Below are 13,006 nucleotides of genomic sequence, written 5' to 3' on the forward strand. Positions count from 1 at the left end.
TCACCAGTCAAATCCCCCTACCCCCCCTAGGTTTTTTAATGTTCACCTTTACATTTGGAAAGTCTTTTCTTACTGAAGTAGCAAGAACTATTTTTGACTATGTCATGTGCAGTTAGTGTTCTAAAGGAAATCAAAGGAGCATATAAGGGAATCAAATTAGGTACTTAGAGCTGGCACAGAAACCCAGCACTCTGTTCAAATCCTTTGCAGTTCTGAGGCAGCTGAAACGCTGGTAGGAAGCGACATTTTTTGATCCAAATTTTTCTTTCCTGAGTGTAACTGCCGAGCTCAGGTCATTCGCTAGGGAATTACACTGAGAAAGAGTGAGAAGAATCAGACTTCTGAAAGGTTTCTTTGCTAAATTCACCATCTGGAGAGCTTCTGATTGATTACCTCTGACCTCACTGGTGACTGCAGTGTAATCAGTGAGAATTATTATGGTCAGGTCATGACACGGTAACCTTCCTGCTGTGTACGTAAAAATAAATTTACTCAGGTTTTAGGGATGGGGTGAAAAGGAAGAGGAAAGGAGAGTTGTTTGCTTCTTGAGAGAGGTTGCTGATCCTGTTTCAGGGCTTTAGGAAACATGAGTGACATTTGGAATGAGAACAGGGCATTTATTTTCTTTTTTTCATCATACCAAATCTTGAAGGTGACTTACAACACAGTCTCCCAAGAACTTCTTTTTCACTAGTCCTGTGGAAGTGAATGGCAGTTGCGCAAGAACAGTGTGTCAGTAGGCTTATCTAGTTATGTTGTTATGAAGGACACCAGAGGCCAAACTAGATAAGACTATGAGCAACCATGAAGCTTCCTTCCAAATTGTATCTTTGCTATAGCCCTGTAAAGCTTACTCTCGCCCACACCATCAGTCTATGCCCTGCCCCAACCTGCTGGGTGTCCCATACATTGGAATGTGAAGTAGCCCCCAGACTGAACTCTGTGATGAAGCCTTTTAATGAGTGGGAACTCTTCCCCATGTAATAAGTTTGGGCTTCAAGTTTGAGCAAATGGAGTATTTTCTATGGAGGGTGGATTGTAGCTCTGAAATGAAAACGCATAATATGCAGTGATTTTGTTCTATTCCAGGATTAAGTTGAACCTGACAGTGCAACCCAATAAATAGTCTGCTATATAGATAAAATAATTATGCAGTATATTACTTATAGAAATGCATATGTCAGCTAACACTACTTTCTCTGTTGTTGTTTTTTTTAAAAAACAGGTAAATCAGAAAGGGGCTCCTATTCATCATATGGGCGAGACTCGAACCTACAGGGTTGCCACCAGGTAAGAGCCAGCCATGATACGGGAAAATGTACAGTCTTACGATTTATCCCAAACATGCTTTTTGTGGATTATGCAGTCTCAGTCTTGAGGACGCCAGATGGTTTGCAAAGGGGTCTTTAACAAAATTTAATTTGTGTTTGAAATTGTAGATGTTAAGACATTTTTCTAGTTCCTTCTGATTATTGTCTGTGGATTTCAATTAGTAACTTGTTCAATATCCTAGTATCATGTTGGTAGAGTATTGATCAACCTCCTTCCGTACCGTTTTCAACATGACAATTCCTGACTAATGGCACAACTTAAGGAATTGTAAAGGGAGAGCACCCACGGAGGATGTGTAAGACCCTTGCTTTGGATGGCTATTGCAATAAATTACAGTTTTCATAGAGTCTGTATGATGTTGTGTGAAAACAGGGTTGTATTGAAGGATAAAAATGTCTGAGAAAATATGATTTGTTGTCCCTTTTTGTTTCTGAATTGTTTTTGGCTGGAAGTCAAGGCCAGCAGGCTAACAGCAAAACCGTCTCCAGGGAAGCATGCGCGAGCTAGAAAAATAAGAGTAGTTTAATTAAATAATAAAATGCCAATGTAATACAAAGGTATAGCATGTGTGTGTTTCTGCCTCTGAACACTCCACATTTGCATACTTCTGACTCTCCAGAGAGCGCCTTAGTCTAAAATTGCTATCAATAGCCAAACGTTTAAGCTCCTTTCAAGCCAAGTGATAAAAAAAGATGCTGCAATATAATTTTACCATTCATTTCTCTCTGAACCTTTTCTTTCTTTTCTTTTCCTTCCTTTCTTCCTTCCTTCCTTTCTTTCTTTCTTTCTTTCTTTCTTTCTTTCTTTCTTTCTTTCTTTCTTCGTGGAGCAGTAGTTGCTCAATTTTGAAAACTACAGAGAGGGATTAATAGCCTCTTTTTAATATCCAAACTTTACAGAGTTTTAACTCAGCTAGCCAAAAGAAGTATGCTGTTTCTCTTGTTGAAGGGAGTATGTGTTCCCTCACCCTTTTTATCCTTTTAATATGGTCAAGTCCCTTAGTGATATGGGGGGAACAATGTGGGATTTTGAGGCTGCGGGTTGCTACTCTGTTTAATTAAGCATAGAAAAATATAAACAATTCAAGTAATTAAATAGGATCTTGCCTTGGAAAGTACACACACTTAGTATTAGTGTATCCTTAGAGCTGGCATTCCATTGCCTTCTTGCATCTGTTAGCTTTTTCAAGTTTGGACTTTCCAGCCTACTCAGATAAGCCATCAGTTCTGTCCAGATCTGTAGCCAGAGATTTGTGGAAATGAGACATGAGAGTTGCTGGGACAAGAACTTAAGGGCTGCATGTGTTATCAAGTGCAATTCACCCCACTTTTTTTCTGGGAGGAATTCCACAGAAAAGTAAATTTACAGCCATTCCAGGGCAACGGAAACATCTTTGGAATGCAGCTGCAAGTGCTAGGAGCAGATAGCTTAGGCAATGAACAGCTTAGTGCTGTGTCTCTAGTGTAAAGCTTTCAATTCCTGTGGAAGGCCTGTTCCTGTGTATCTGGTTTCTGAGGGTCAAGGCAGAGGTTGTTCTAAGTGAGAGAGGAGGAGGTTGACCACATGCTTCCTTTTTTGCAGGTGGTGGTGGAACAAACTGCAATTTTCAGAGGGGCCCTCTTTGTTGGCTGGGGAAGTAGCCTTATGTGATTTTGGACAGCTTTGTGTGTGTTTCTGTAGCTAATAATAATTTATACTGGTTCCTTATTATAAGCAACAAGATTTCCCTGCCGACTTTAGTTAGAGCAAAGTCCCCTTAAGCTGTGAAATTGTCATTCAAGCTGCCTGAGACTTTAGATACTTCGTGGAAAAAGAAAATAGCTTTTCCTTTTGTTTCAAGCAAAAAAAGTAGAAAGAAAGCTGCGCTGGGTGCATTTTTCACATTCAACCTCCTGACTATTCCTATAAGAGTCCTTCGATTCATTTCAAGGCTCTGGCGAATACTTTACTTATTTAAAATTATTCCATGCTCATTATAGGTTAGAGTTTGCTGTAGTGCCACCATCAGTACCGTCACTGATCCTGCATGTTTATTTAGCTGTGTTACAGTTTCTTTGTGTCCAGATACATGATGCTGTTGCAAATCTGTCTAACAATAAATGCCTATGCGTAATGCTCAGCAAAAGTAAGTCATCCTCTGAATGAAATACACCTACCTATAGAAAGTAGGTTTGTCTCAAATTTGCTGCCTTGTTTCCTTATCGTTGCCTTGTGAGTTTGAATAAAGCATTGTTTTTTCTCCCCATTTTACCCTCCCCCCCCCTCTGTCTCTGCCATCTCCTTTAATCACCCCATAGCTCTTTGCTCCCCCCTGCAATGGAAATCTTCATCCATCTCTGCTCACCAACCCTTTTTTATTTGCCCCCCTCCATTATAATAACCTTTTAGCTGACCACTGAAAGTCCTGTCATTTCTCACAGACCAATACCCAACTTCTTCTGTTGTAAGAAATAAATACTCAGCTGACTAATTCTGTCTTCATCTTAAGAAATTGCTCTATAAATCAGAGGAAACAGATGATGTCCATATCTAACAGCCTTGTTATTCATAACTTTTCCACGATGGTACTGTTTCTTAACGTTCTTGTGTACAGTTGTGTAAAGTCCAGTTGCAGGCAACCCTAATCCTTGAAACAGATGCTTGAGTGCACCTACTTAGTTCTGATTGTCCTCAAAATAAGGAAGTGGCTGGACATTTTTTGACAATGCCGATTTACATTTGAAAGGAACACAGATTCAAACATTCCTGGAAAAAAGCCAAGGGAGGTGGGTGAAGAACAATAATCCAAAAATAGTGATTACCTGCTATGAAACACAGAAAACAAGCTCTTAGCCAAGTAAAATAGCAAGGTCATGCTCGGTCAACGGTCATGGAGGTAAATGACTGATCCCAACAAAGAAGATGGGCAGAAAACAACAACATAGGAATTGAAAGTTCAGGGTATTGATGTTACGATACAAAGCACTAAATAACTTGGGATCAGGGTTTCTGAGGGATCACCTTAGCCCCTAAATCCCAGCCCCAGTGATAATGATCAACTGGGGGGCCTTTGGGGTTCCACATAAGCTGGAGACTTGCCCTGTGACTGTTAAGACTCGAGCCTTTTGCATAGTGTCCCTTGCATTTTGGAATCTGCTTCCCCTTGAAATTAGATAGGCAACAGCGATCTGTACTTTTTGTCGTATGCTGGACACTTGTTTTGTTTCTACATACCTTCCCAGAAAGGTATCAGCCTTTTCGCTGATAAGAATTCATTGGAGTTTTGTAAAAAAATAAAATAAAATGAATTTACATTATTGAATTGTTTGCAATAGTCAACTGTTTTTTGTTTTGTTTTTTGTATTTACTGCTAGCTGAATATTGTAAGAAGCTTTCTGAAGGCTTTTTTATTTTTATATTTTGCTTTGAAAAGCAGAGTATAAGTTCATAAATAAATAAAGTTCTTTCGGTCATGCTTGAAAGTGGTTAGCTTAGGGTGACTAGGGCCAGATCCAAGTCCTGATGTATTTTTAGCGGGTTGCAAAAGGCCTATAAAACTTTACTCAAAATGTGGTTATGCAGTTCTACACATCAATAAAATAATGTTTGCTTTTGAACTATAGGAAGCAAGAGATGTTTCATACTTTAAGAACATAAGATGAGTCCTGCTAGACCAGGCAAAAGGAATCTTGTTTCCATGCGTATTTATTTTATTTATTATATACCCCATGTTTGAGACACTTCCTCTACAAAGTAGCTTATAATCACCAATAAAAATAAAGTCCACCTGATAATAAAATATAAACATGCAGAATATACAGTCGACTGCCTGCCACAGGACCACAGGCAGGGCATGAAGCCATTATCCCATTTTTTGTCCCTCAGGTGCTCCACTCCTGAAATGGGGGTTTCATTTCGCTACTGTGACTGATGCTCCATCTGTCCTCCATGGATGTATAATCCCCTCTCAAACGTATTTGTGCCATCCACCATCATATGATAGCAAATTCCCTAACTCTCTGTTTATTTAGACCTTTATGCCCAGGGAGGATGTTACTTGGTTGTTCACCACAACTGAAAAGGCCCTTTCTTGGGGCACCATCCACCAAACCTCTGAAGGTGGGGCTTTCTAGAGAAGGGCCTCAGAAGATGACCTCAATATGTGGGCAAGTTCTTGTGAACTATATATGGCCTTAATGGTTACCAACTGCAGCTTTGAATTATGCTTAGAAAATATACTGTAATCAAAATATTTACTGTTAGTCAATGAATAGTTTTTATCATCAATCTTCTGGTACTAATGTTGTAACCCTAAAGCCACGTACCTCCATGTGTAGGAGTCTGCCATAAATTATTTAATATTTTTGAACCATTCATTGACAACCTGTCTACCAGGTGAAATGTTTAGGGGAAGCAGAAAGTTCATGGACCGTGCAGGAACTATCAATATATTTATTTTAACATCCTGTTACTAAAATACAGCAAAACTTCATTATAGCAAAATATAGTCAAGAAATAACTATTTTTGCAGAGCGAGAGGCTGCCTGCCATCTTCGATTTGTTGTAAAACGTCCAAGCAGAGATTAAAGGAGGCTTATAAATGGAAAAATTCCACAGGACCTGAAAGGTGAATGGAAATTACTCTTATTAGAGCTAAGAAGCCTGACCCTTTATTTGTAGATCTGAGTGCCCAAACAAATATTACCAGATGCTTACAGCAAAAAAACAAAACAAAACAAAAATCCCAAAACAAAAACCAGCTTCTTACGTCATCTTTTTCTACTTGTGTGTGAGTCACTAAAACCATTGCAAGCAAATAAACTCTCTTCTTGCTGAGAGACCACGACGTCAATGCATCAATATCTATTGCACCTCTTTCCCCCATGGCATACAAACTAGGAAGCACCATGCTTTAAGCAACATGAGATGTTCCCTTACTTGTGGTACATGGACAAGCTCACCACTCAATGGTTTGTGTTGATAGTAGCAGGTGGCACTGGATGAGCAGGGATGACATAAGCTGATTACATCAATGGTTTGTGCTGGTCACTGCAAGCTACAGCACAGGCATCTTGCACTCATGCAGTGGCCTTGGCAGTATGCATATCAGTGCCTCTCGCTCTTAGTCACCACTCAATATTGTGGTTGTTTACTGTATTAACTTCGTTATTTGCAAAATTTAAAAAATGAAAGACTTTACAAGTGTCTTAAATTCAGTTGACGGGTCTTAATGGCGCTGAGAGTGCCACATTCCTCACCCCTGGCCGTTTAGGAAAAGTTAGGTCAAAAAGAGATCGGCTGAGATTCAGAAAGTTATCTTACTCTTAATGGTTAAGGCTGAAATCATAAATACACTTACCTAGCAGTAAGCTTCATTGAATTTAACAGGGCTTACTTCTAGTAGACGTGGTTCAGATTGTGCCGTTAGTTAGAAAAATTTCCAACTTACACCAAGCTTTTCTGACTTAAAAAAACTTTAGTTATCCTATCCATTTCTTACAATTCTCTAAAAGAGCAGGCAGTTACAATTTCTGGTAGAAAACCTTCACAGTCCCATACAAATTCTGATGCTAAAGGGAACAAGGGAAAGGAAAGCTGTTAGGATGAAAGGACTCAATGGCTCCAACCTTCTTTTCACCCACCCTTGTTGTGAAATTCCTCTTTCTTAGTGAGAGGAGAACACCAGGACTGCAATGGACGTTGTGGCCAGGAAACCACTAATGGAAAATTCTTAACTGTCTTTAGAGATGTTGAAGAACTGGGGAAGTTCCATCATTAAAACTGAAGGGAAGTGCATGAATCATCTCTCAATGATATCTATGGATATATATGCCCAAGGAAAGGAAAGGGTTACAGTTAACTATGGTGCAGCTCACATTCCATTGAAGCCAATGATAGAAAGCTGACACATTTCAATAGAGTTGAAGTTCACTCGGCAAGAACTTGCTGACCTCAGTTTAATTAAATATTTAAATTAGTTGCAGTTTAATTTAACATTTGAGGAATTAGGTAAGGGATTTTGTTGCTTTTAAGTAAAACATGGAGGTTAAACAAATCTAGCTTCTGACTTGATGTCTGGAAAGTATTACATTCTGGTAAGAGAGAAGGTATTCTGATGTTCAGAAGGAAGTTGGCAGTAGCCTACTTCAACTAGAGAGATACTCTGCATTTCTCCCAAAGCTGCTCTTCTCTAGGAAAAGCAGGTTTGGGGCTTCTGTTTCCTATGTATGTGTGTAACATGTAGACCTCCCTCTAATTCACCTACCCAAAAAAGGAATAAGGCTTCTGTCCTGGCAGAAATAATTATGCGAGACTAGCAAAACCATGACTGGTAGCCTTTAAGGGGGTATTTGATGAGTTGTGTAGTTTTTATTTATTTTTAAAACTAATTTATTATCCGCCCGTCACAAAACAAATTCCCAAATTCCCGATATCACAATTAACCCATAAAATAAAATGTACAGTATATGGATCAGAAATAAATCAAACAGAAATAAATAAATAATATATCGTTAAATCAAATAAGATATTGTTATGTCAAACAATGAATAGCTTCTGGCAAATCCCGTTAGTGTACCAAAGTGATTTTTGCTGTATCGAATTTTTTTTATTGTATTTAAATATTCTAAAGAGCTAGTGGTGGTGTCCCTGGTTCTTCCCTGTCCCACATTTCTGTCCTTACAACACCCCTGTGAGGATCGTTAGGGTGAGGTACAGTGGCTGGTCACACATTGCCCACTGATTTTCATATTTGCTGGGGATTTTAATTTGTGTCTCCTGAATCAGATCGTTGGTAGGCCATTTTATTTTATTTTATTTTATTTTTATTTTTATTTTATTTTATACTTTTTACCAACATCCCACCCTTCTGTACCCAGTGTGCCCACATGCTTACTCTTGGATGTAGATGAGTGCTGTGATCATCAGTCTTTGCAAACTCTTGCTTTGTACCACATCATTAAAATTAATAGCAATCAGGTGACAAATATTCCCTCCCTCCCTCTCTCTCTCTCTCTCTCTCACTCACACACACACACACACACACACACACACTATTTCACACTATCTGTCTCTTAATTTGTACTTTATTCATGAACATCAGGGCCTGGAATCTTTCCTGCTTTATTGGTATTGTATACAATAAGTTATTAAATTTCATCTCTGTAATACACCTGCAGTAAAATAACAAAACATTACTGCACTTAAGGAACGTGTGTGTGTGTTGCAATGTTTCACCCCCCCTCTTCCAAACAGCTGCTTACAGATTTCAAGATCGGTTGTATATATTCCCTAGAGCCCACCTCTAATAATCGAGACACATCTGCCATTGCAGTGTTATAGGCATATGTGGTTTTATTGAAAGCTATACCTATCTATAAAAAAATTAAATAACTACTACCTCAATTAAATTGGCAAGCTACCTTTTGTGAAGATCATATTGCAGACCTCTTGAGACGCAAGAGTTCATTTTACTCTTCTGTTACAAATCACTAAGTATGTTTTTTGATTAGTCAAATAAGTAGATTTCTTCTTGCTCTCGTGGCAAGTTATCTCTGCCTATTATCAAATCTCCTTCCTGCTCTCTGCACATAAAAACACATAAATGTTGTATTGAGATAGCATTAAATCAAATAAAAGCAAGGAATTCAGAAGATAAATTCCTTTCTCTTATATCTCTTTGGTCCCTTCACTTCTCCCCTTTCCATTGTTTCAGGACAGAATATATTTTAGGAGTGTTGGATGGTATGGTGAATGAGTAGACAGTGCAGCTGATCCAATGAGCAAGTTGGGAGTGGTAGAACATATTGCCTGTAAATGAAAACTACCAACGCTGCATAGAAGCACTTTCTGCTCATGCACGATGGGGGTGAGCATTGTGGCTGGTCAATGTAGTGCCCTCCAGATGTTGCTGGGGGAAATTCCTGTCATTCATGATTGGGCTGATGGCAGTGGGAGTCCAGCAATGTTGGCTATCCCTGGTCTATGAGATATTGCCTTCTATGAACCATCCTGTGTGTGCAATTTATATGCATTTATACATTTATTTAATATATATAATATACTCTTTTACTGAAAGGTGTACTCAGTAATACTATACAATTGACATGGATTCATATAATGCCGCCCAGATGTTTTGAGATCTTCCAGAGAAGCTGCCCAGTGTTCCATCTGGCCTCCACTTGGAACAGGGTCTTCTCAGAAGTCACCCCACCTCTCATTGGAGGTATACTCAGCCCCATATTGGCTGCTTTCTAGAAACAGATAAAAAATAATTGCAGGAAGAGGCTGAAATTGGAGGAATTAGAGGAAGATGCTGTCCAAAATAGGATGCTCAGGCAAACCCCTGATACATTATAGGACACAGAGGGCCTCATTATGCAGCTCCATTAAATTCCTTCTTCCCAGGCTTCTGGGACGTACAGGAATCCAAGCAAGAGTTGTAGAGACTAAGAATCCATAAGCACCCCAAATTTAGATCTCTAGCTTTTGTGGGTGGCTGTTGGGGCACTCACAGATACTTGAGTCTCACCAGGTCCCCACACTTGGCCTCATTTGTGAAATGATAGTAGCTGCTTCCCTGTGGTGTGAATCCATGTCACTGAGGAGTGCATCTGAACATACTTCCAACCATGTGGGAGAAGCCCATCACATGGGTCTGTCAAACCCGGTCAGCACCCTGGTCCTCACTCTCCCTTATGCTGCACTCCTTCAGGCAACAGAGGATATTCTAAAATCATCTCCAGTTTGGATTCCCAAGCCTACTGCAAGGATATCCTTTGTTGATGTTCTTCACCACACTCCTGTGGCTCATGCCAAAGGCACATGTTTTGGCTACATCTGTCAGTGTTAGAGTGGCATGTGTCTCCAGCAAGCCATTTGGGACCTTCTGGTGAACAATAAAGCTCCACAGCCACTAAACCATTTCATGGCAAGTAAAATTTACTCCCATCAAGGCTTGGTGGTGGTGTCTCACTTGTAGCACAGTCCGGATCTTCAGTTGTTTACAATGGATACATGCTGTTAGGTTTTTGTTACTTGATCGAATTGTGGTTACTTTATTCAGTCAGTAGGTTCAGATTCTAAACTATGATTGCACGTAAAGGCAAATATTTTCATTCATTCATACACACACACACACACACACACACATGTGATTTTGTTGATGCAAGATGCCACGAGTGCCACAATCTGAAGCAAAAACTGGGAAACTTTTAATAATAAATAAATAAATAAATAAATAATAAATAAATATGAAATTAATTTAATAATAAATAGCATTACTTATTATTTAATAATAAATAAAAATAAGTAATGTTATGTTAACCTTTGCCATACAAAGCTTGTACACATTTTGTATTGGTTTGTTTTTTGTTTTTTTGAGACAGTGTTGATATGTAGGAGACTTCATTTTTTTTAACAGCTCAGAACCAAAATACATAAATAGAAAAAGCAAGACACGAATTGGTCAAAGGCTGAAGCAGCTAAAGTTGTAGACTATTACTCAGAGTCCTTTTGGCCATGCTGAGTTCTGCACAGGTTCACAGGTCCTGACTGGAGTGCTGTGACTGTATTGTTATTCCCATCTTTGACATCGCTTTTTATGAAGGGGTTCCTGGTTGTGTGAATGGTTCAGTATATAGGTGCAAATCAAGTTGAAGTTGAACAGGCTGCATTCCTGTATAGGCATGCTAGTGTGATGTTTATTTCTCCAATTTCCTGGTAAAAAACCCCAAAGTGGTAAAATCAATATTAATAAGTGCCCTGTCCTAGACTGTACTAGGTTTTCATTTATTTCTTTTTTTCCTGGATGCTGTTGACTCCAGATTATACACTAATTACACCAAAGTACAGGTTTAAATTGATGCAGACTGTGACCCTGTGCGCATTTAACTTGGAAGCAAGCCCAACTGAACTCTGTGGGCCTTGTTTCTGAGTAAACATGCATAGGATCAGGGCTGTGGATCATATTGACTTGAGGGTTAGGCATCAGACCAACACTTGCTGAATTGATTGAAATAAGTGCCGTTTTATATGCAGTATAATTATAATTAGCTGGTGTGGGACAACTCACCTGGAAGTGTGTCAAAGAGGTCCTTGCCTCCTTTGTCATTGCTGCGGAAGTATAACAATGAAATTCAATGCTAAGAGGAACATGGGTATTCTGGAAAAAATGTGACCCTCTGAATCGAAAAGAAACACTACCTTAGTAATATCCTGGTCACTGAAAATAAACACAGCTGCTTCTAATGTCCAAGAATAGCATTCCCCCCTGCTGAGCCACATTCTCCAGTTGTTCAGAAGCTTAACCTGTAATTCTCTTTGTGGCATCCTGAGTGTAGAACTTGAAATTAAAAAAGGGGAAACAGAAAAGGACAGAAATAATGGCTGCACTGAAGCCTACTAAATGGGCTTTATTGCATGTACAGCTGTGGGCTACATTGCAGCAGAAGGTTAGCGGATCTTTCCTGATTTATCAATTTGCACTGACTACCATGCGGGCAAGAATAGTGGTAGCTTAGTGGTAGGGCATCTTCTTGGCGTGCAAAAGGTGCCAGCTTCCACCTCCAGAATCTCCAGGTAGAGTTGACCTAAAATCATGAAGAACTGTTGCCTGAAACTGAACTAGACGGACCAATGGCTCAGCATAAGGCAACTTTCTATTTTCCTTTGTCCCTAAACCCAAGCCTCAATGCTGCAGTAATAAACAGACATAACATGGAATAAGCTCTCTTAACAGGAGTATATGCAAGTATAGCATCCCATTAGAGAGGCAGATCAGATTCAAGGAAGCCAGCATGTTGCATCTAGAAAGTGTAATTTCTTCAAACGAGAGTGCTATCCAGTGGTTGTCTCCTCCGCTGATGGAAGGCATCAGTCAGCAGAAAGGGGAGGGAGGCAAGTTTTCAGAGATGCACCCTTCCCACTGCAGTCTCCCATCCCTCCCTAAGGTAGAGGATAAAAAGGCTTTTGGAGGAGGTATCCCCCTCTTATTCCCTCTCCTTAAATCTTCTCCAGATGTTTGGGAGACCCTGCTAAATAGATTCAAGCAGTGCATTGGGAGAGGAGGAATCGCCAAATACTGTTTCTGTCTGCATGCCTCTGATGGATATCTTCAATCAATGGAGAGAGCAGCATTGGATACCACCTAAAACCATTGCCTTTGACCTCTACAGAATCAGGAAACAAAATATCTAGTTGAGTGTCTTTTGTAGCTGGTTGACTGAACCCAAAGAGCGCTCACTAATGGTTCCTCATCATGCTGGGGAAAAGCGATAAGTGGGGTGCCACAGTGTTCTGTCCTAGGCCTGTTCAGCGTCTTTATAAATAACTTGGATGAGGGGATTTTGAGGGGTGCTCATCTAATTTGCAGATGACACCAAACTGTGGTAGGACTTGGAGGGTAGGACCCTAACTGATAGCTTCAAGTAACAAGAAAGAAGATTCCAACTGAACATCAGGAGAAAGCTTTCTGGTGGGAAGAGCTGTTCAACAGTGGAACAGTCTCCCTTGGAAGGGGGTGGTCTCTCCTTCCTTGGAGGTTTTAAAGCAGAGGTTGGATGACCACCTGTCATGGATATTTTAGTTGAGATTCCTGCATTGCAGGGGGTTGGACTAGATGACCCTGGGCGAAATATTTTCTTTTTTGGGGGGGTGGAGTTATAGGTTGCTGTTATTGTTAATACTGAACAGTCCC

At 39.8% G+C, this 13,006-nt stretch overlaps 1 protein-coding gene across 27 annotated transcripts in view; it reads left to right on the forward strand.

Annotated features, from left to right (window-relative positions):
* The window catches only part of TCF4 (transcription factor 4), a 341,723-nt gene that overhangs the window by 172,915 nt on the left and 155,802 nt on the right, over positions 1-13,006 (forward strand). For all 27 annotated transcript variants that reach the window (XR_014502784.1, XR_014502785.1, XR_014502786.1 and 24 more), the window contains one exon: positions 1,226-1,290. Coding sequence is in view for 24 of the 27 variants with exons in the window: in XM_083402861.1 (XP_083258987.1) it covers positions 1,226-1,290 (65 nt within the window). In the remaining 3 variants the exon portion in view is untranslated. The remainder of the gene's footprint in view (positions 1-1,225; positions 1,291-13,006) is intronic.

The sequence above is a fragment of the Podarcis tiliguerta genome (assembly GCF_965153285.1).
Source record: "Podarcis tiliguerta genome assembly, chromosome: 11".
Taxonomy (NCBI): domain Eukaryota; kingdom Metazoa; phylum Chordata; class Lepidosauria; order Squamata; family Lacertidae; genus Podarcis; species Podarcis tiliguerta.